The sequence below is a fragment of the Lycium ferocissimum genome, chromosome 3 (assembly GCF_029784015.1).
Source record: "Lycium ferocissimum isolate CSIRO_LF1 chromosome 3, AGI_CSIRO_Lferr_CH_V1, whole genome shotgun sequence".
In the NCBI taxonomy this organism is placed as follows: Eukaryota; Viridiplantae; Streptophyta; class Magnoliopsida; order Solanales; family Solanaceae; genus Lycium; species Lycium ferocissimum.
Window position 1 is genome coordinate 8,170,902 of NC_081344.1, and position 22,147 is coordinate 8,193,048.

The 22,147-nt window shown below is 34.3% G+C and overlaps 3 protein-coding genes, 1 long non-coding RNA gene and 1 other non-coding gene across 5 annotated transcripts in view; 2 read left to right on the top strand and 3 right to left on the bottom strand.

Annotated features, from left to right (window-relative positions):
• The window catches only part of LOC132049567 (uncharacterized), a 98,179-nt gene that overhangs the window by 26,597 nt on the left and 49,435 nt on the right, over positions 1-22,147 (bottom strand). The window lies entirely within an intron of this gene.
• On the bottom strand, positions 2,989-4,970 carry LOC132050906 (F-box/LRR-repeat protein At1g67190-like). Its single transcript, XM_059442245.1, has one exon. It carries the CDS (start codon positions 4,372-4,374, stop codon positions 3,118-3,120), a length of 1,257 nt encoding a protein of 418 aa, XP_059298228.1. The 5' UTR covers positions 4,375-4,970; the 3' UTR covers positions 2,989-3,117.
• On the bottom strand, positions 7,857-10,664 carry LOC132050907 (probable protein phosphatase 2C 23). The gene is made up of 4 exons (XM_059442246.1): positions 9,528-10,664; positions 9,326-9,439; positions 8,373-8,637; positions 7,857-8,281 (listed from the first exon to the last, which is right to left on the bottom strand). Exons 1-4 carry the CDS (start codon positions 10,647-10,649, stop codon positions 8,166-8,168), a joined length of 1,617 nt encoding a protein of 538 aa, XP_059298229.1. The 5' UTR covers positions 10,650-10,664; the 3' UTR covers positions 7,857-8,165.
• LOC132050697 (protein TRM32-like) lies at positions 15,501-19,866 on the top strand. Its single transcript, XM_059442076.1, has 4 exons — positions 15,501-15,862; positions 16,474-16,559; positions 16,698-18,243; positions 18,976-19,866. Exons 1-4 carry the CDS (start codon positions 15,697-15,699, stop codon positions 19,593-19,595), a joined length of 2,418 nt encoding a protein of 805 aa, XP_059298059.1. The 5' UTR covers positions 15,501-15,696; the 3' UTR covers positions 19,596-19,866.
• On the top strand, positions 21,595-21,667 carry TRNAK-CUU (transfer RNA lysine (anticodon CUU)). Its single transcript has one exon. It is a non-coding gene; the product is annotated as a tRNA-Lys (tRNA).

A 22,147-nucleotide genomic window follows, 5' to 3' on the forward strand; every position in this document is an offset into this window, starting at 1 on the left:
ATAGTGTCAAATGAATATTTATGTTTTATGGGAGATACAGCCGTGTCATTTCCTTTATATTTTGTGCTACGAGGTCATCAATATGATGTTGCCAAAATATTTATTTAATATAATAGATGTTATTATCTTGTAGATTTGAGTCCGATGTATATGAATATTATCCATTTTATGTCAAAATTTGGTTGAGGTCTTAAGGAGACGACTTATTATTTTTGGGGAGAAGAATTAATGCAATAATGTATATGACCAAAGGGAATAAAAGGAAGGATGTGATATGCTTCCTCTGTTCACTTTTACTTATTCACTATTTCAAAATAAATTTTCATTTTTACTTGTCATTTTTCGCATATCAAGATAAGATAACTTTTTTCTTTCTGTTTTACCCATAATATTAAATACTCACTTCAAATCATTTTTTCATCCAATAAAAATATGCATTAATTAATATGAGTTAATATGACAAGTAAAAGTGAACGGAGGGAGTAGCTTTTCTCGGCAAAATCTACTCCTCGTAAGATGCATGCAAGTGATCAAATCTTTTTATTTCCTTTATTTTTTCATTTAAATAAACCAAAATATTTTCTGTATTATTTAAAATATAATGGTTTGACATGATGACTCATAGGTATCCAAGGAAATGCGCGTATTTAAGTTCCTTTGACATTGCATATCGTTTGATGGATGGTTTAATCATCAAGAAGAGAGATTCTAGCTAAAGTCAATGCCGTTGGTAAAACACCTTACTTGTACAATGGGTTACTCAACATCACTCGTCCAAAAAAGTTCACTAAATATATATACAAATAATATTCTTTCCATGAAAAAAACATTCCTTGTACGTATTCAATTTGTCCTGCTTGAATAATGTTTTAAGTAAATACTATTGATTTGAAACATGAAATTATTAGACCTGATCAGACAGCTCAACCCAAACTAACATAGTCTTTAAAAAAAGTTTTAAGTTTTATATATGGGTTTTGTATTTTTTTTTTTTTTATTACACTTTTAGGTCACTCAAAAAATTTCTACAGGTAAGTCACCTTAATTAAAATGAGGGATATGTAATTATAAAAATAAAACAGATTTTTTGCTACAATATCTAAAATCGACCTGATAGTATAGAAATCTCCTTACACTGATGGGGTATATAACTTGATTTGTTAATGGGTTTAGTTCTGTGCACCATTAATAATATAGAATATATTTACACAATCAAGTCATTTAAAAGGTAATGGCAAGTAACTCAAATTAATAACATTGAATGATAACACATAATAAATGATAAGTAACCTGCTACAACAAGCTAAATTATACTCCCTCCATTCCATAATAAGTGGTATATTAGGGATTTTAATTTTTTTCAAAATAAGTGGTGCTTTAGGATTTCAAGAACTTTGAGCAGATTCTTCCAAAATTATCCTTATTTAAATAGTCAAGATTCACTAACTACCTTTTCTTTTTCTAGAAAGCAGTAAAACTTGATTAGAGGTAAGTTAGTAAAAACACTCCTACTTTTTTCAAGAGTTTATTAAAGGGTGTACATGAGATTAAAATGTCACTTATTATGAAATGGAGGGAGTATTGATAGTATATTACGATCAATATATATAACTTAAATTGTTTTATGAATAAATCGATACATTATTTCTTGTGCAAAATTCTACATATGTCATTGGTTAATGGCTCAATGCTACTCACAATCTCCATGTGATCCCTGTAAGGCAACCCTGTAATCCTTCGTTATATGATTTCCTTAAGCAATTATGTCCTCAGCATGAACTAACCTTTTGTTATTTATATAACTTTGTTTGATAACATAAAAATAAACAAAAAGTCATCCAAGTTAAAGCAATGAAAATTCTGTCTATTCTACAAGGTATTATGTATAATATATATCTCTACTGTCACCAACAAAGGTTGTGGTGGGATGGATAGAATCTCTCTATCCCTAACTAGAGATTACGTGTAGGAAAGGGCCATAAGCAGCACGAATTCGAATTGGTCGGGATTTCAATATGAATACCTAGTACCGAGTGAGAAACAATAAAAAAAAATGTATCTCTTCCGTGATGATTTGACTCTAAGGTTTTATTGCATTTCAAGCTTTAGGTGAACTCAGTTTCAAAGGTTTTAGGGAATCCAATGCTTTATGTATGTTCAGATATACTCACGAAAATTAAGTAATTAATTCTTCCCCCCTTTTTTTCTTTCGACTAATCTCTCAAACTCGACCAGTTGGTTAGCGAGTTGACCTAAATATATGCATAATTTCTTTGGCTAAATTAATTGCAAATCAATTCTCTAATTTTGCTTTTTTCTTCTCACAGTGTCCAATTTTTCTTCCTTCTGCATTGACCTGACTGCTTTTGTTAAATATTTGCTTTATAAAATTACGTTAAAAACTGAATACAGTTCAGTAAAATTCACTTAAATTAAATCCAAACTATGATTTAGTATATTTTATCTTTTTTATTTTTATTTTTTTTATCTTTTTTTTTAAAGTAAAAGTAACATGGGGGTGGGTGGGGTGGAAAAAAAAAGAAGTAAAAGTAACATCACTTGTGTAAGCTGCATATCTTTAGAAACATGATCAGTAGAGTAGAAAGATATCTAATGTCAAATGATTCAAAACACTAATTTTATTATGTCGCCCTTACTGAAAAGGCATAATCTGTTGATACACGGCGCAGATATGAATGATTGATGGAATTAACTTAAGGAGGAGAATTGCAATAGCCTGACATCCAACATAAAATTAGACAATTCTGATCAAGTCTTTTAAACCTATCTGAGATCTATATGCCAATAGAAAATATAGAAAATTGCTAGTACTTTTTACATGTATAATTTTCGTCTAAGATAATCATAAATCGAGCAACATGATTAGCAGGGACTCATATAGGCACCTCTATTTGGATTGAAGCCTAATAGTTGTGGAAATAGAAACCAAGAATGCGCAAGTGAAAAAGTCAATTTAAAATAGCTTGAAGCACAAATTTATCTGGTAAAAGAAGTATCACCCAAATAAGCAGAAAGACCATCACCAGTAAGGATCATATACCTCATTGCACTATCCATATTTGACAATTTGAAGTCCAATGCAACAGTTCCTCAAATCTATACATATTTAAACTGAATATCTACACGTAAGTATTTCCTCATAAGCCTTATAATGAAGGTTGTGAAGTTAGCTAAGGTATGACATTCTTCATGTGTGTTGACACCCGAGACAGCGCCCAAAATGACTAACTGCCTCAAATTAGGGCACCTTTCCAGTAATTCCACCACCCAATCTGAGAAACTGTCACTAATCATTTTCCAGCCAAGCTCCAAGACAACAAGATTTTCCAATTGACGATATCCGAGCAATCCACACTTTAGTTCCTGTCTAAGTTCATCGGTCAAGGATAAAAGACTTAAGTGAGGAAAGCAAGCAGAAGTAGCCTCAGTATGCACAAACTCATCGCCGTCATCTTCAAACATAACGAAGCATAGACTCATCCTTCTTACTTTTGATAACCTTACTATCATATGATGGAAATCGGACCGAAATGTTGTGAAATTACTGACCTCCACAATCTCAAGATTTTCAGCATTGTCACCAATATCAAGAGGGAAGATATCGACATTATCCAATTCAAGGATTCTCAATGTCTCATTGCTCAGAAGTGCAAAACTCCCAATGTTACAATCTTTTAAGTGCAGCTTCTTAAGGCTATCAGCCTCCAAAATGATTTCTCTCAACTGAATGGCTTCAATATGGATATCTTTCAAAGAGTTACTACTCAGTCTCATTGAGAACTCTGGACCAGACGTATCAAAATCCATATCGTCAAGATTTAAGACCTCAACTTTGGGACAGGCAGAGAGCAAATTACTCAGGTCCAAAGTTGATATATGGACATGGGTCAGTGATAGAGACCTCAAACAAGGAAACCTTTGGTAACTAGATCCAAATCCGGTAATAGTATTCTCTGCCAGATCCAACAGTTCCAGACTCTGGTGACCACATTTTTCAAGTATATTAAGGTTTGGGGTATCCACATAATAATGCAACAGGCGCAAGGTATCTCTAGTATACATTAGCCAAGCAATCACCGGAGCAGCAGAGAACCGAACATCGTTTTTCAAGATTATTGAAAGACATTGCAGTGAATTAGTCTGGAAAATTGTCTGAGTTATAATTACTTCAAGCCTGCTCCTCGAGAGCTCATCATAAACAGGCCAGTCATTTGAATTAAATGTAAGTGTATCAAGATGATTCCTCCGAGCCTCTCGCCACTTCCGGCAAGTTAAAGATGCAACTACAACATCTCTTGCAGCTCCAAGCCGGGACAATATGTTGCCAATGATCTCGACAGGAAAGTACTCCATCACCTCCTAGTAAAACAAGAAGTTGGAAAGGGTTCTCAGAATAAAGATGCTACGGACCAAACAATTTGCAATTGAGACACAAATTTTTCCAATTTCCACCACAATTATCTCCAAGCTAGGGAATGATTATCAAAAGACCTAAAGTCCCCCATTCACTTACTCTCACCAATCCATGAATGGAAAGATGTTCATAAACAAATTGAACCACAAAACAAACCTCAAATCACACTCTTCAAACAGAGATTGACAATAAATCTCATACCAATCTTGTGGGAAAATTGAGCAAAAGATGAATACAAACAAGCCAATGACAGACCAGGAAAAGGAATCTACCGAACGAAGGGCTCTTCCTTATAAGAGACAGAGGATACAGAATGGAGTATTGGCTTCAGAAGCAACTCTCAATAAATCAAGTTTTATAAAAGTTGTGATCTTTGTTAATAATGTCAGTTAAACAATTAGCTTGAAGTCTGATATCTTCAAACTACTTCTACAATTTTGTTAAAATGATAGATAAGAAATGAAATTCCAAGTTCATTCTTCTACTAAAAGACCTTCAATTATCTGTGGATCTCAAGAGTTCCAGATTAATTAAAAATTTACTTGTATTAGACATAAGATCATTAACAAAAGCATAAGCAACAATATCGTAGACTAGCAGCAACAACACAGATTAGCAACCTATTGGGAACCCATACCCCTCTATCTGCAAAAGCGGTAACAGCATATTTTAAAGGATCCCCAACAACATACATAGTGTAATCTCGTGGGGTCTACGCAGACCTTACCCCTACCTTTGTGGGGGTAGAGAGGCTGTTTCCGATAGACCCTCGGCTCAAAAGAAGATTTTAAACAATCCCCATGTCAACAAAAACTGACTCCCTCTGTTTCGATCTGTTTGTCTTACTTCCTTTTTAGTCCGTTTAAAAAGAATGTCTTTGCTCTTTTTGGCAACTCTTTAATTCCAATTTTCCACATAGCATGTTTAAGACCACAAGATTCAAAAGTCTTCTTTACTTTCTTAAACTCCATGCCAAGTCAAAACCAGACAAATAAATTGGAACGGTAGGAGTATTGATTTTCATAAAGATCCTTATGAATCGGCCAGATAAATAGATGGACTATGTATAGGCAAATTTGCAGCCCATTAACCCTAGCCTCTTAGACTTCAAGAATTTTCTACTTCCCTTTTCTTCCATAATAGAAAATGGAAACAAGCAATTACACGAAGCCTAACCCTCTGTTTGGATGGTTGTTTCCCGTGGTTCATTAAATGTTGGATTGTAAGTATTAATGAGCACAATGTTTCGATAGATCGTATCGTTTGTTGTTGTGGTTTAATAACATTTGTATTGTTTGGTTTTTGATCTCGTATAATAACTTGTAAGTTTACTAAAATACCTAACTTAACTCTTAATTAAATTAGTTTATATATATTAATAAAACTCAAGTAAATAATAAAATAGGAACTTTAAAAAATAAGAGAGGTAGTGAGTGGGGTGGTGGAGGGGTAGGTGGGATGAGGGTTTCATAAAGATGAGGATGGGGGTAGTGGGTGGTAGGGTGGGGGTTGGGTGGTGGTGAGGGGTAGTGGGTGGTGGAGGGGTGGGTGGGGGTGGCATAGGTGGTTGTGGGATAAATAGTGGTAGGGTGGGGTGGGGTGGATGGTGGAGGGGGGGAGTGGGGGTGAGTGGTAAGGTGGGGTGGATGGTGGAGGGGTGGGGTATAAAGGGGAAATGAAATATGTAACCACGGAAAAACCACCAAGACTTACAAATTAAATTTTCATGGTTATATAACCATGGAATGAACCCTTTTCAACACCATACCACATAATTTTAAGAATAATGGAAACAAACATGGTTTCATACAAAACCATACATTAATGAACCATGGGAAACCACCATCCAAACAGGGGGTAAAGGGAACATTCCACATGTTTGCCCAACGAGAGAATTGATTTTTTCACTTTAACCCAAAAAAAAAAAAAAACTAATTGGTGGAATACTAGGCAATCCGAATATTTTTTTTGAATAATATTCAAGAAAAGGGTCTTTCAGAAAAATTCATCGAATTAGAGGGACTCCTCTTCTTGAATAAAATGATCAAGGAATACTCGGCAACACATCTCTAAGAGTTTGGATTAGGAATCCATAAAGAAACGATCCAATTAATCAAGATATAAAATGAGAATCATATCCATACTTGGATTTAATGTTATTATATCCGATTATCTTAAAGAATGTCTTCATAAGTTGCAGTATAAAGCCGGTATTCAAATTATCAATCTACATTGTCTCAGAAGTGGTGCAAGAAATGAGAAGTAACTCTTCATATGAAAATGCCATATCAAATACAAAATGTTTCTCAGTACATCAGTTTCATATCCAGTATTACGCAGTAAACATACCTTTGGTTTCTTGATTTCGTACTGATTTTGCAAACTCAAACCTGAGGAACTTTAGCGCCAAAAGACAAGAACTAATAGTAAGGCCGAGATGCTGTTAGCAGTTAGTGGGATCTTTTTATTTTATTTCTTTCTCAGTTTTTAACCCTCCTTTATACTTTGTGGCCATAAAACAAAATTAAATTATTTTGAGCTTTTTTGTCACCTCTTTTGCTAGCTTTAAATGTTTACAGCTGCTAAAATGACATCTTAATCTGATTAAATTAGTTGTCTGTGGATATATCCTATTTTAAAACCAGTCAGTAGTTTCAACTTCAACTTTCCTCTTCTAAGGATTTCCGCCATGCAATTTGGAGCTGAATTTTAAAGTTCTAATTTAAAATCAGTGATTGTTTTATTGACATTTGAATAAAACTTCAGCTTCAGTTTGAAATTATGATTTCAATTTTAAAAAAAATTAACACATGACCAACAATAACAACATACGTAGTGAAATCTCACAAAGTGGGGTCGGGAAGGATAGAGTGTATGCAAACATTATCTTTACCTTGGGAGGTAGAGAGACTGTTTACAGAAGACCCTCGGATTTAATACATGACCCATAGTTTTAAATTTTGCAAAAAGAATAATTTAAAATTTTACAAAAAAGACCCAAGCTCGACGTGAAGAGATTGTTCGTACTATATGGGAGGACTATATTGAAGAATAGCTAATTACTACTTAAAATTGTATGTATTTGAAAGTTTGTAATAACATGTAAATGCAAGCATTTATTTATAAAAGGAACATGAAAATATGCGATATATTGTTGCGGCGCCTTGGGATATTTCGATACCTTTGTTTATGAACATGAAAATATGCGATTTATTTATAAAATTTTCTCATTTGATAAGATTGCATAATAATTCGGGAAGTTATGATAGTTTTCACAAATTATGAATTTTCATATTTATAAGAAAAAGTAAAACTTTTGAGATCAATTGCAAGTCCAAGCAAAATTTCGACTTCAAATCAGTTGCTTTCAGCATTATGCCACTATCCTTATTCCTCAGTGAATTTTTCTTGGATATGGTACTCAATAAAACTTTGTTGCACTTGAAATTATTCTCCAGAAAAAACTTTGGAGACTAGAAATAAGTAAGAGATATGGAAACAAATGAACAAATTATACAAAGTCAAAATGAAGGCAATTTATTGGCATTTCTACAGTATCCAAGCAAGAAGGTTCTGCCTCCGTCTTATTTAGCAACTTAACCTCTGTAATTTAAACAGTACATCCACTAAGAGGTAACAAATGTTAACCGCAAAATTAGTCTGATCTTTTCTATACTTTTCCGTCCTTTCTGATGATAAAGAGGTCAAAATTTATCTTTGCATCGATGTTCTAGACAGATGATTTCCATATATTTCCTTCGAAAGATACAATGATAATTGAGACATCACCATGATACCTTCGACGATCTCCTGGTGGCATATCAAGAAACTCATGGAAATCCATGCCTGCAAAATACGGAAACAAAGTTCTCGAGTTGAATTTCTAAGATAAATTAGTAGTTACAGATCGACGTACAGATATGGTATTCACGATTACCAGCTCTCTTAGCAGCTCTGAATAACACTTCTTCTACAAGATGCTGAGATGGATCACCCTCGGGGAATATAGACATGAAGGTCTCAACGTGAGAGACTGCTTCTTCATTTATGAAGTATTGGTAAAGCCCATAAGAAGATAAAATCAAGAATCTGTCTCTAGGGCCAAGCTTATGGTAGTAAACAGATGGTAAGCAGTTTATGTAAGGGGAATTTCCAACATAGTCAATTCTGAAGGCCTCTAGAAGTGCATTGTTCCATTTGGGCTGTAGAATCACACGAGTCGAAAATACATCAATACTAGGGCGAAAGCGTAGTAAATCAAGAAATTGTTTAAGTCACACCTACAACATTATCGTGTTAGAAGCATGCTATTGAGTTCAGGTGAAATGCAATTGCAAATACAGTAGCAAGTTAAAAAGATGTAGCTCAGTGAAATAAAAAAATCAGTTAAATAAAAAAATCAGTTAAGTCGCAGCCACAGCAAGATTGCATTAGAAGCATGCTATTGAGTTCAGTTGAAATGCAATTGCGAATGCAGTAGCACGTTTAGAAAATGTAGCTTACTGAAATCAGGAAATTATTTAGGTATAATTTCAGAGACCTCCAGCCTTCAGGTTTTGCTTCATAATAGTAACCTCCCCGCGGTTTACGAAATTACGCTTACCTCCCTTGCTTCAATTTTTTTGTAACATTTCGTTTGACCTATTTATTTTTAATGTAAGTGAATTATAATTTGACCTATCTGCCCTTTCTAATATTAAACTCTTCTAATTAAATACTTTTTATCGAATTTTCTTATTTTAAACCACAAGGGAGGTAATCGTAATATTGTAAACCACGAGGGAGGTAAATAGCAGCCACAACATGATCGCATTAGAAGCACACTACTCAGTTCAGGTGAAATGCAGTTGCAAATACAGATGCAGGAAGCAAGATTAAGTTTAAAATTACCTCTTTGAGATAACCTGCCCCAAAAGCTCGAGTAACTTTCAAGGAACCCTTCACTCTATCATTTTTAATGACAGAAGCATCATCAGGATGTTCATTTCTGATCCTGAAAACTTCCTGCAATAATTCATAAGACAATCCCAAGAATTAGTATATGAAACATGAGAAAAAAATTTGATCTATTTAGACAGGCTAGAATTTGTACCTCCTTAACATATGTGCGATGATCCATGGTGAGTTGACAAGAAGTAAGATTAGACTCAACTCTATAGAATGCATCAACGCTATGTAGATTTTCCTCATTTATCCGATCCAAATTGCCATCGGATTCAGGATTTTGAACCAAAATTGCTCTGCTATCTCCAACATTCATCAAATAAACACCCTTACCATTCAACAACATCACTAAAACACAAGATCCCATTAAGGCTAACTCATGATTCTCCTTCATCATCATATCAGCCATCTCCATATATGACGTCTCAGTTTTCCTTAACGCCTCTGACAACGCCTTCAACACATCAAAATGTTTAACTCTATTTGTTCCCAAACTCTTCAACATCTCATCAAATTCTTGATTCTGAACAAAAGATTCCAACTTAACACCTGAATTTACCAACGGATCAGTTTCATCACTCGTTGAGTCCTCAGAGATTTCTAACTTGTCTTTCCATAACAATCCGTTAAGCTCCTTCAAGACATTTGAGTAAAGATTGTTTAACAGAAAATCACTAGCATCAGGCCCGTTAAATCCATCGTAAATCCCAACAAAAACCCATCCATGTTCTTCAGAAACCACTATATGTACTCTGTCTTCCCCTGTTTTCCCCTTAGCCCACTGATTCTCCAAAGGGAGTGATGTGGAGCTACGCTCAATCGGGCCAGACAGAAATCTCCTCTTGATCGGGCCTGAGCCCGAGCTAGTAACTTGGGCTATTGGACCTGACCGAACAGAGGCCATAGAATTCCCAGGAATAAACTGAAGAGGATTAGAAGACAATAAAGATGAGCTTTCAGAAGCTGAAGACCGGTCAGTATAAGGGTAGAAGTCGAAAAGAGAAGTATAAAGAGGGGTGGATATGAAGGGCGATATGGAAGCACTAGAGATGGTTGGAAACGTAGTTGTTTGGCTGATGTTAGTGGAGATGGTTATGTTGGAACAGTCATAGGAGAAAGATGTGTCCGGGTAAAGGTAGCAAAAAGAATGGCCTAAACCATCGTTGTCGAGATGATTGGAGAGTTGAACAGCAATATCGTGACGTCTCTTAGAGATTTCTCCAACGTCTTTGGAGAAACAGAGCTTCAGTTTTCTGATCCCATTTCCCATTTTGAGTTATTCTCTATGTTTCTGTGGCCTGAATGAATGAGTATTCTAGTTTATATATTATCACATGTATGAACATTTTTCGGTTCACATTAATAATAAAACATCTAAAAAGAAGATAGGAAATCCATCTCAATAAAGACAGATATATCTAAAGCTGATTATTATCATTAATGATTCTTGACTGAAGTTAAAAGAAGAAAGATAGAGTTAATGTTTGAATATAAAGAACATAACAGCTTGTTTGGAAGGTTGTTACACATTGTATTGTATTATTACTGTTAGTTTAAATACAATGCTTTTTTTTTTTATTGTTACTTTAATTTTATTGTATTGAATCGTTATATCTATCGCTACATAATGATGAAGAGTCTTATGTAATGACCGATTTGGTGTTATAGCGCTGTTACCTTATTTATTTTTCTCATTTTGTCTTTATTTATTATCTTATAATTATAGTTTATTCTTTATCATACCTTTTTCTAATAGCTCTACATTGTACCCTACTTTTCTTGTAGATTAATTCTTCAAATTATTGATATCTAACATTATGTAACGACGAAAAACGATACAATACAATATAATACGATACATTATGAAACAATAAGTACCAATCATCCAAACAAAGTGTAAATGGGGTAGGGAGGAATATGAAAAAGGTTTAAATTTGGAAGTTCATATCTGGTGGTTTTAATTTTAACTTTAGTAGTCCTACTTAAATTCGGGAAAAGGAAGAGGAAAAGGTAGAAAGAGAGATGCAAGAAAGGAGGGGTTGACTTGTGATATTTAATAATTTAAAGGTTAAAATATTAGTAGTGCCTATGTGTTTTTGCGTGTGGGCGTTGACATTGATTATATTAACCTTTGGTTGATGATTTTTTGTGTGGGGTAGAATGGTGGTTTACTACATTAACACTATCTAATTAAGCAAATGCACTAATTAGACTGTCCCATCACTTAAAATATTTTTTGTATAAATTTACCTTTAAATCATAAGAAGTTCCAACAAATATTTTTATGATTAAGGTTATTAATGTTTTCTTAAAAAGAATGTGCAAATTGTTTTTGTCAAATAATATGGAATAGACAGAGCACGAAGAATACATGTGTTCCGCAAGATCATGTTTATAAATAGATTAAACCAAACTTGAATGAACAATTGACTTTCTATGTTGAATCGGATATCCAAAGCTGAATTTTATATGGCATTCACATTATATAGTTGTGACTCAAATTAACCCATAGGGTCTTGAATCAAAATATAAAAAAGGATTCACACCCTTTATCATTTTTTCCCTTTTCAATTTTTGACCAAAAAGAAAAAAAAAGATAGTCATAACAATTTCTCATGTTAATGTCAACTTCATCTTTACCTTAAACGCCCAAGATTGCAGTTGTAATCTTAATTTGTAATTAGCAGCATTCAATTCATTGCCATCTAGAATAGTATCATCCTGATCTTTAGAGGAAAAGAGAGCAAAAGAAAAACAGTCAAAGTTTGACATGTAAAATCTTTGACTTAAGAAGAATGGATCATAATGTCAGATTACTATAATCTATTTTCTTAAATTTGTCAACACCCAGGGAGACTATTAATTAATATCTCAACTGCAAAGAAAGCAAACAAAAAAATTGACAAATTAGTCGTGGAAAAAAAAAAAAAAAAGAAGTTATGTTTGAGCAAATAGTATCGCATTACTGGTCAATTATGTATTATACTAAAAACTTACATTACAAAGATTGTGGTGTGATGGATAGGATCATGGAAGAATACTTTTTTTTGCCGCGGATTGTCCTTCTTTTGGGGTGGTCTTTAATTTTTGTCCCTCAAAGTAGTGGTCTTTAATATTTACCCTTCACTTAACACCCAGAGGTCCTGGGTTCGAATCCAGGCTTTGTAAAAAAAATAAAAAAATAAATAAAAATTAATAAAAAAATCGCAAGGCATAAGTTTGCCTTACAACAAAATTTTACTCAAAATTAGGCTTAAAGAGGTTTGCAAAATTAAAGAAAATAATTTTTTTTTCTTTTACCTTAAGGCAGAGTTTGAAACTCTTAAGGCTATGCCTTGCGATTTTTTTTTTTTTATTTTTGACTGAGCGGGGGTTCGAACCCGGAACCAAGGAGCTTTTAGCGAAAAGCAAAAATTAAATACCATTGATTTGAGGGGTAAAAATTAAAGACCTTTCAATAAGGCAATCACAAATTGCCCGGGAGAATATACCTTATCTAGGGGTGTCAAATATGGCCCAAAAGATAATGGCCCGCCCAAAATAATTTTATGGATTGGGCTCAAGATAATTTCATATCTTACGATTTTAATTTCAACCTAACATAGCCCATTTTAAAGTGATCTCCACTCACCCCCAATACACCCAATTCTAGCTCATTTTTAAGATTTACTTAAATTTGAGTTTATTGCTTGAGATTACTTTATTTTTTTATGTATACACTTTTCTTGTATCATGAATCTTATAAGTTTGTGGTGTGTTTGATATGAAGGGAAATATTTTTCACGAAAAATTTCCACGGAAAATGTTTTCCTCAAAAATATTTTCCATGAATATTTTTCGCGAAAATTTAAATTTCTGGATAATATTTTCCACGCAAAATGTTTTTCTAGAAAATAGACCCTTGAAAAAACCTAGGTCAAGTTGGGCGGGTCATAATCCAGCCCATTTCAGCCTAAGTAACTTTTGGGCCAATGTTAGCCTAACTCATTTATTACCCCAGCCCATTTTGATTGGGCTAATTTTAGCCCAACCCACCCATTTGACACCCCTAACCTTATCTATCACCTCGCTTTGCCAAATTTTTAGTGATATATATATATATATATATATATATAACCAAAAAAATTAAGTATAAATACTTGTTGCTATAGTGATTTCTTAATTAATTTACTTCTTCAAATGTTGAGATTGCTTACGAAAAATACTATTCCTTTGTCCTAATTTATGTGATACAATTTTTTTTAGTCTGTCTCATAAAGAATGGTACATTTATATATTTACAAATAATTTAACTCAAAACTTCTCATTTTACCCTTAACAAAATGATTTACATCCAGACAAATATCTATGATTCATTTTAGATCAAAAGTTTTTTTTTCTTTTTTAGACTCCGTGCATAGTCAAACTATGATGGAGGGAGTACTATACCATTGGATCGGATCCCCCAATCTTAATAGTTACATTAATAATTTTTTCATTCTTAAAACTATAACCCGATAAATTCATGATAATCATGGAAAGAAGTTGAAATGGGAAGGCGTTGAATGGAAAACACTAGGATAAGCGGTTACTATATTTAGAGGTAGAAACGGAAAACGGTTGGCTGACAAATGGCGCCAAAAAGTAAGAGAAAGAAAAAAAAAAAACTTGTCCACTATTTTCCACAAATCAAAAAACAAACTAACAATTTTAGTCTTTCTCTATCACTTTCTTTTATTTTTTCTTCAATTTTCGACCTTTCTCTCATTGTTATGTTGTGCAATGCAACTGGCACTTTCTGGTATTAGCAAAGGTACGAGGATGACAAATATTCAAAATGTATTATTTTGTCTTAATTAATCAATTTGCTGCGGTTATTTTTATTGTCATAGATCTCAAAATGGATTTCTCAGTAACAAAATTAAATTGGAAAGTCTCATTCTTGATAAAAATCCCATTTTGATTCAGTTTCTGTAAGACCCTTTAGTTTATGTATTGGCAATAAGATAAGCTCATGGTCGGATCTTGCATGGAAAGTACGGGTTCGACAAAAATCATTAGTTTTGGTTCAAACCCTGTAGACGTGTTGAGAAATCCACCGAACATGTACATATAATAACCTTTAGAACGCATAAACTTCATATCCTAAATTTTTCTCTGCTCATGCATGCATTATACTCTTGAATCAGTTGATTGATTGTTTAGTTACTCATATTGAGATACCCAAATTATGAATATCAAACATGGAATTTTACTTGTTAGATCCCTATTAGATGCCAGGTTCGAGTTAGAGTTGGGTATGCAAAATAGTATTTTTCCAGGGAAAATGTTTTCCCTTAAGAAACCATTTTCTAGATTATTTTTCCAATGTTTGGTTAAGTATGAAAAAGTTGGTGACATATGATAATTGAACAAAGTGGAAGATAGGTACAGTAGTGGAGCTAATATTTTCACTAAGGAGAGTTTAAAATATGAAGAAGTAAATACACAAAGAAGCCACAGTGATCCAACACACATATATATAAAATTACCTATCTACATAGTATAATTTTCTCGCGAAGGGGTGTCAATTGATACCCCATGGATAAGGGTGGCTCCACCATTGGATAGGTAGTAAAGTAATGTTTTTGTGATTTATGTGGGTATTAAAAGCAGTAAATACTGTTTAAGTGTTGATTGAAGTGAGACTAAATAAGAGTTCGGTATTTGTAAAAGATTACTTTAGTCTATGGGTGAGGGAAGCTATTTTCTCCATTTGGTGGAATATATTTTCATTTTAGAAGACATTTTCTAGATTTTCAGGTTGCCAAACGCTGTGAAACGTTTTCTTTGTGGAAACCATTTTCCGTCACCCCACGACGTAGGGGTAAGGTCTGCATACACTCTACCCTCCCCAAACCTCACCTGTGGGATTTCACAGTGTATGTTGTTGTTGTTGAAACCATTTCTGGTCACCCCAAACACATAAAGTGGAAAATGACTTCAATCTAAAGAGGACTCTCCAAAATTAAAAACTGTAACTATATTGGTTTCAATGATACTTATTGTATTGACATTGCTATTTCTAATCACCCTTGAAGGTTTATTCAAGGTCAATTCATTTGGAAAAAAATCCCGAGAACTTTTAATTTCCTCTCTAAAGTTATTTACATGTTCTATCAATGGTTTCTTTGTTTTATTTCAACTATAGGTTTGGTGCCGCTTGAATTCTTATTTTTCCCATTTATCATTAAAATGCATTCTGTTATTTCCTTATCATATCAGGTGTAGGATGTTGGAAAACTCAGACTCTATTAGGTAGTACCTGTAGCTGGTTTACGCTGAGTATACTGTAACACATGGGGAAGGGTTTGCGACACCGAGATTCTAGTTTTACTCGAGAAAGTAGTTCTCCAGGATGCATGTTTGGTATACTTCATCATTTAAATCACCAACAACATCGGTGGCATCAAGTCAGGAAACGCCTCCCATATATAAAGCAGGCTGGTGGAAAGCACATTGCTGGTAAGAAAAAACATTAGTTGTTGGTAGTATGTTTTCCTCGGCTAGAATACAAATGTCTATCATTTTTTCATGCTATATAGCATTTCCAAAAAGTGAAGCGTTTGTGTGTACACGACTTACAAGGTTTAGTGTTGGAGAAGTAACTATATTCCTCATTTCTTTGTTGATCTTAAGCCAGGGGCGGAGCCACCATTCTAGTTACGGGTTCGGAAGAACCCAGGTAACTTTGACTCAAACTATGTGTTTGTATTTAAAGTATGATATGTATAACTAATCTATCTAGAACACAGTAAGTAAAAAATATTGGCTCCGACTCCACTTAATTAAGCCTATTGATCATGAAGTAGTATGTCCATATTCACCTTACCCTTTTACTTAGTGCTAGAAATTTCGCTAAGGTGTTCAAGGTTTAATATATCTGTATAAAAGATAATTTTTTTACCTATTTATGTACAGTGTAATTTTCTATATACTCAGTATAATTTTCGATGACGGGTGTTCAACGGTCTATGTGGCTACGCCACTGCTTTTAGTTCTTGGCTATTATCAAGATTTGACACATAAAACAAATGAATGAAAACAGGGTGTGATATACTATTTCCTTTTTCCAGCGGCAGGAGATCTTGGGAGTAATGCAACTGCTACTGATTCTGCTCATGTGTTAGAAAAAGTAGATGTCAAATTGGACGATTCCCCTGTAAGTTTCTACGAAGTAGTATTCTTGGTATTTTTCCGCTTTTGTTTTGTGGTTGCTTCTTCTGATATATGTGCAAAGAGACAACGTGCGCAAACATTTGCACATAACTGTATATGTTAACAAACTTTAGTATTTCAGGTTGTAGTGAAAACAGCAGCCACTCAGCACAAAAGTTCAATAAAGTCTCGTCTAAAAGCTTTGGTCACAAAAGAGCTACTATCTAGAAAAAAGGTCCAACATCGCCGTAGCGTGTCCTGTCCTACAAGAATGCCGCTGGGACAAACTGCTCCTATTCGTTATCTTGGCCCTGCAAATGTAGATCGTTCTCCAAAATTTCGTTCAAATGACGAGACTTTGCAGCATCCGCAGAATGGGTATTCTTCAGTTGCTAGTTTGTTAGATCCACCCCTGCCAGAGAAAAGAAAGGATGCTGTTACCACCAATGACACATGTGAGTTGTGTGCTGCTATGCTTGATATGAATCACTTAAAGCAATGTGATACTAACAAGAATGGGAAGCAACCAATTACAAACTTCACTCTACGTCGTACACAATCACTTTATTTTAGAGAGCAGACTAAAAATGCTTCAATTGAAGAGTCGAAGCTATTTTTGGATGCTCTTGATTTACTTAACATGAGAGAGGAGTTATTCCTTAAAATATTACAGGACCCAAATTCTTCATTAGCGCATCAGTTACATGGTACACATGCATCCAAAGGCTTGACCAAGTCCGTGTCATTTCCTTCCCTTCTCTCACTGGGAAAAATTGCCAGCCATTTAGTAACATCAACAAATTTGAGTAGCGAGGAGGAAGTAGCAAAAGGTGTACCGACTAGACTTGAATCATTTGATGATGTGCCCCCGAGTTCACCTGGTTCCAAACACAAGCGCCACGATAATAAGCTTGTCCTTGCACGGTTCAGGAACTTGAAGGACAAAATAACACATGCTCTTAAGGAGAGCCATAAGGAGAAGCGTCGAATCATCATGGACGCTGTCCTTCATAAGGTTCCAAAGGATGTTAAAAAGGGATCCAATCTACTTGAGAAGCCAATGCTAGATGTACACAACAGGAATTTTCCGGAAAGTACTTTTAACACTGCTCACCTCCATTCTCCATTTAGCAAGAGCCAGATGAAATCCTTCAAAAGAACGTCATCGCTCGATGACTCATTAGACAGATATAATAGATTACTTGAATCCTGCTTCAGTAGGGACAAAAAACAGCAAAACTTTGAAAGGTCAAGTTCAAGAGTATCTAGATCACCTTCACCAGCTAGAACTAGGCCCATAGTCCTGGAGAGGATTCTTTCTCTGCCTGATCTTAGGCATTACCCGTCTTTCCGAATTGAGGACGCTCCCGAAGCCAATTATTCAGAAACAGTAGATACAGCTGCATCGACTGCATCCAGCAACAACTTAAATTTAGGGGCTAATAGGTCCGATGAACAGAAGTCCATCGATATTCCTTTAGGTTCAGAAAAAAAAACTCAACAAGATTCCAGTTCAGACTCCGAGATTCCTGAACACTTTCTTGATATCAGCCAGAATTCCAATGACTTTGGTGACTTAAAGACAGAGGAGAAATCTTTTCCGGTTGATAAACCGACTCCTATTACTTTGCCTGATATGATAATTCAAGAAGCTACTACTGTCCAGGCAGACCTCCCCGAAACGGAAGGTATATTTTGAGGCAATCTTGCATTCTTTCCCCATTCTCCATTTATCTTTCTAGACAGAAGATATTCACCACGAAATTCTTACAACAAAAAATCTCTATCTATACCTGCTTTATTTTTTTTTGTGCACTGGTTCTTTCAAAAACTCGATAGGTTATTATTTGGTGCTAATAGATATACTTCATTTCTCTGTGTTAAACAACTGCTGTCCACAAGAAAGCTAAAATACATGCATTAGCATGGTGCTTTTCTAGCACATATTATATATGTTTCTTCATGTAGCATCTGTGCATGTATATCAAGGTTGCTAACTTGCTATTCCGGAAGCCTCTAAGAATCATGATTGGTTGCTTAGAAAGTGATGTAAACCTTCTATTTTGGACCTGTATTTGTTTGGAAAGTTCAGATAGAATTGGAGATTTTGAGCAACAAAATGAGTGTAAAGTTTATGGTGGATTTTTTTTTTTTTTTTTTTTTTTTTGGGGGGGGGTGGGGGGAGGGGGCGGGAGTAGAAGAGAAGAAAACTTAGGGCAATTAAGCTGATTCGAGTTTGTGTTGTACTGAGAAAAATATTTAGTATTTCTTCATATCCTTATGTAGACTCACATATAGATATAGGTATCTCACATATAGATATAGGTATCTTATTCTTTGAAAAACTAAAACTTCTAGAAATTTTGCTGTGAATTTTTCGTTGGCTAATTAACCGAATGAATTTGACATGGATTCAACAGGTATAGCCGAAAATGAATTTGATACCAATGAAGAAGGAATACTTACCAATGAAGAAGGAATACTAGCCGATGAACAGAAGATAAGTCTATTGCAAGTTCATGTGGGCGAAAGAAATAAAGCCGAATTCAATTATGTAAAAGATGTGCTGGAACTATCTGGCTTTAGCGGAAATGAATTTATGAACCTTTCAGTATTTGACGAAGTGGGAGGATGTTTTCTTTCTCAACCTGACTGTTCGGGATATGGTGAAGAAAGTGGAAGCTGTGATCAACTTCTTTTGTTTGATTTAATCAACGAGGTCTTACTACAACTTTATGAGAGATCATCTTTATACTGGCCAAAGGCGTTAACATTTCGTTCTTATATCCATCCAATGACTGTTGGCTATTATCTTCTTGAGGAGGTGTGGAAAGATATAAGCTGGTGGATCAACTACAAGCTGGAGAATGACCAATCACTACTCGATGATGCTGCAAGCCGTGATTTGGCAAAAGGTGATAATTGGATGAACCTACAATTTGATGCAGAGTGCGTTGGACTGGAGCTCGAGGATCTCATATTCGATGATCTTTTAGACGAGCTAGTATTCATTGACATTCATTCTCACATAGGTGTATAACATTTCTTCTTCACAGAAATTGTTTAGCTACCGCTCTCAGTTGATCACGTCGAGAGTAAAGGAAAAAACTACTAATGAGTAAATATTACTTAACTAAATTCTTCCAGACGAGTAGATTTCGTTATTAAGTTCGAGGGAGTGTATAAGAATAGGCAGTTTAGTTTTAGTAGGATAATCAAGAATTGTTTGCTTCCTTAGCAAAATCAGCAACTTAGATTTGTTCCATTGAAAGAACCAATAGATGTAAGTTAGCCTATTCTTCCAGACATGCAAACCTTTGTTCAAGTGAAGATCTGCATGTGGTGGTATTTTGGATTGTACTAGTTGATGGAATACAGGCATACGCAGCGGAAGCAAATAGCCAGGATAAATTGCATGTAATATAGACAACACATAATCAAAGATTTTAATCAAACATAAAATCATACTTATCTCTTGGAGCGTGACCGTGGACCTAAAACACGTTGAATCTATCCAAATCGAACCTTCAAGAATGAGCAAAAGCTGTCCACGTGTTCATCCTTCAGTTCCACAGTCTTCTGCTGTGTAACCCGAATAATACCAAAATTTGCGAAATTTGTGTGGGCAAATTTCTATGGAAAAGTTGAAGAAACTTCTAAAACCCTTCACCTCCTTATGGAATAAGACCCCTATTTTATAACTACAGGTTTTAGGGTTTTTTACCCTTTTTCAAAACCTGTTGGGTCTTTATTTTCCACCAAAAAATAATATTCCATTTAATTCTTTATTATTCGGGCACAACAGGGACCACGTAATCAATTTAATTAACGAGGCTTCCTATTATGAAATTAATTCGAAATATCGTCGAAAAACGAATTAATCCTACAATAATAAATTACGACTTATTCCACTAAAAAATCGAATGGGATTAAATAATTCGATTTAGTATTCTCCTCGAGTTTAATTTCGAAATCTTTCATTAAATCTTATTTAACTCCTCATGTTAAGATTACAGATATCAATCAATTAAATTAAATTAAATTACTGACAATTTAATTCATTGACTAATTGAATCCTTTATATTTCCGCTTAACTGATATCGTGTGGTGGATACAAAATCCGTACGTAGCCTAGGAATAATTGGAAGTTTTTCATGAGACTTATAAGCATTCATAAAGGGGTATCATCATTCTCAAAGTCGAGACATGGATTCTATCAACTAATTATTATTTCACAAATGTAATTTGCCATTATCCAATTCACCAGGAATACATAGACCCGCAATTGAGTCGTACCTTTTAATAAATCAAAATAATGAACAAATAATTATATTGATCATTTATTGAACTAGAGAATTTGTTTTATATATTCGGCATAAAAACACTTATCTCTACTTGGTATTATTCAATACATACAAATGTACTTGAAGCAAGACGAAAACATTATCTATTTACCGTTCCCATAATGAATATACATTATATTAATCTTGGGCTACAATCATACCGATGGCTTTGTCCAATTTTCATCTTAGATTGTGAACATAAATTTTATACTTATAAAACCGACGATTTATTCTTAGAGTGTATAAGCTAAACTCTATACACTAAATCATCTCCTATATAAGTAAAGGACACACATACTAGTACATGATCTATTTAATTCTTTATTAAACAATGAATAAATAATTATTCTATAATAAATACTATATCCAAACACATGGTTAATAGTATATATCCCAACACTAGTAGTTTTAAAATGTTTGTGCGAAGATGTCCTATTGAATTCTCATGGTCAGGTAAAAATTTTAAATGAACAAAGTATTTGTAATCTATGATTTTTTTAAACTATAGGACCAACAGAAAGTATTCAAACGCTTTCTAAAGTGAGAAGAATGAAAATTATCTATATGATATGAAAATTAAAAATGATATTACGTTGGATCATGCACCCAAAGACATCCGAATGGATCCCTTTCTTTCTTGTGCCCAAAGATTATTAACAATAATAGTGGTTAATATAAGCACGACGTATTCAACAAGCCCGTCTAGCTCAGTTGGTAGAGCGCAAGGCTCTTAACCTTGTGGTCGTGGGTTCGAGCCCCACGGTGGGCGTTCTCCATCTTTTTTAAAAAAAATTGGTATATTTTCAAAAATCTACAGCTGTTGAGAATATTTACGCCACGTAGCCCAATCTAGTGTTCACACTTCTTTTGATGAATCTACGAAATGTCGTTCTTTAGGAGGGAAAGTGTTTCAATCAACACCGTAAATTAAAATCCTTTTGAGTTCAAGTGCATCGTCATTGATTAAATAAAAAAATTCCCATATAACCATATTTTTCTATTTTTGGTGTTCGCACTTATTTTAATAAATTTACGAAAGGTAGTTCTTCGAGAGGGAAGTGTTTCAATCAACATCCTTCTAAGTTGGCATCGTCATTGATTAAATACAAAATTTTCCATATAACCATCTTTTTCTATTTTTGATGTTCGCACTTATTTTAACAAATTTATGAAAGGTTGTTCTTCGAGAGGGAAGTGTTTCAATCAACATCGTAGATGAAAATCCATTGAGTTCCATTACTGCACAGTC

Excerpts from the sequence above, each read along its gene's own strand:
- LOC132050906 (XM_059442245.1), bottom strand. The coding sequence starts at position 4,374 with ATGGAGTACTTTCCTGTCGAGATCATTGGCAACATATTGTCCCGGCTT.
- LOC132050907 (XM_059442246.1), bottom strand. The coding sequence starts at position 10,649 with ATGGGAAATGGGATCAGAAAACTGAAGCTCTGTTTCTCCAAAGACGTT. Across the intron at positions 9,440-9,527 it reads ATCGCACATATGTTAAGGAG|GAAGTTTTCAGGATCAGAAA; the intron begins GTACAAATTCTA and ends GAATTATTGCAG. Across the intron at positions 8,282-8,372 it reads CAGAGCTGCTAAGAGAGCTG|GCATGGATTTCCATGAGTTT; the intron begins GTAATCGTGAAT and ends CGTATTTTGCAG.
- LOC132050697 (XM_059442076.1), top strand. The coding sequence starts at position 15,697 with ATGGGGAAGGGTTTGCGACACCGAGATTCTAGTTTTACTCGAGAAAGT. Across the intron at positions 15,863-16,473 it reads TGGTGGAAAGCACATTGCTG|CGGCAGGAGATCTTGGGAGT; the intron begins GTAAGAAAAAAC and ends TCCTTTTTCCAG. Across the intron at positions 18,244-18,975 it reads AGACCTCCCCGAAACGGAAG|GTATAGCCGAAAATGAATTT; the intron begins GTATATTTTGAG and ends TGGATTCAACAG.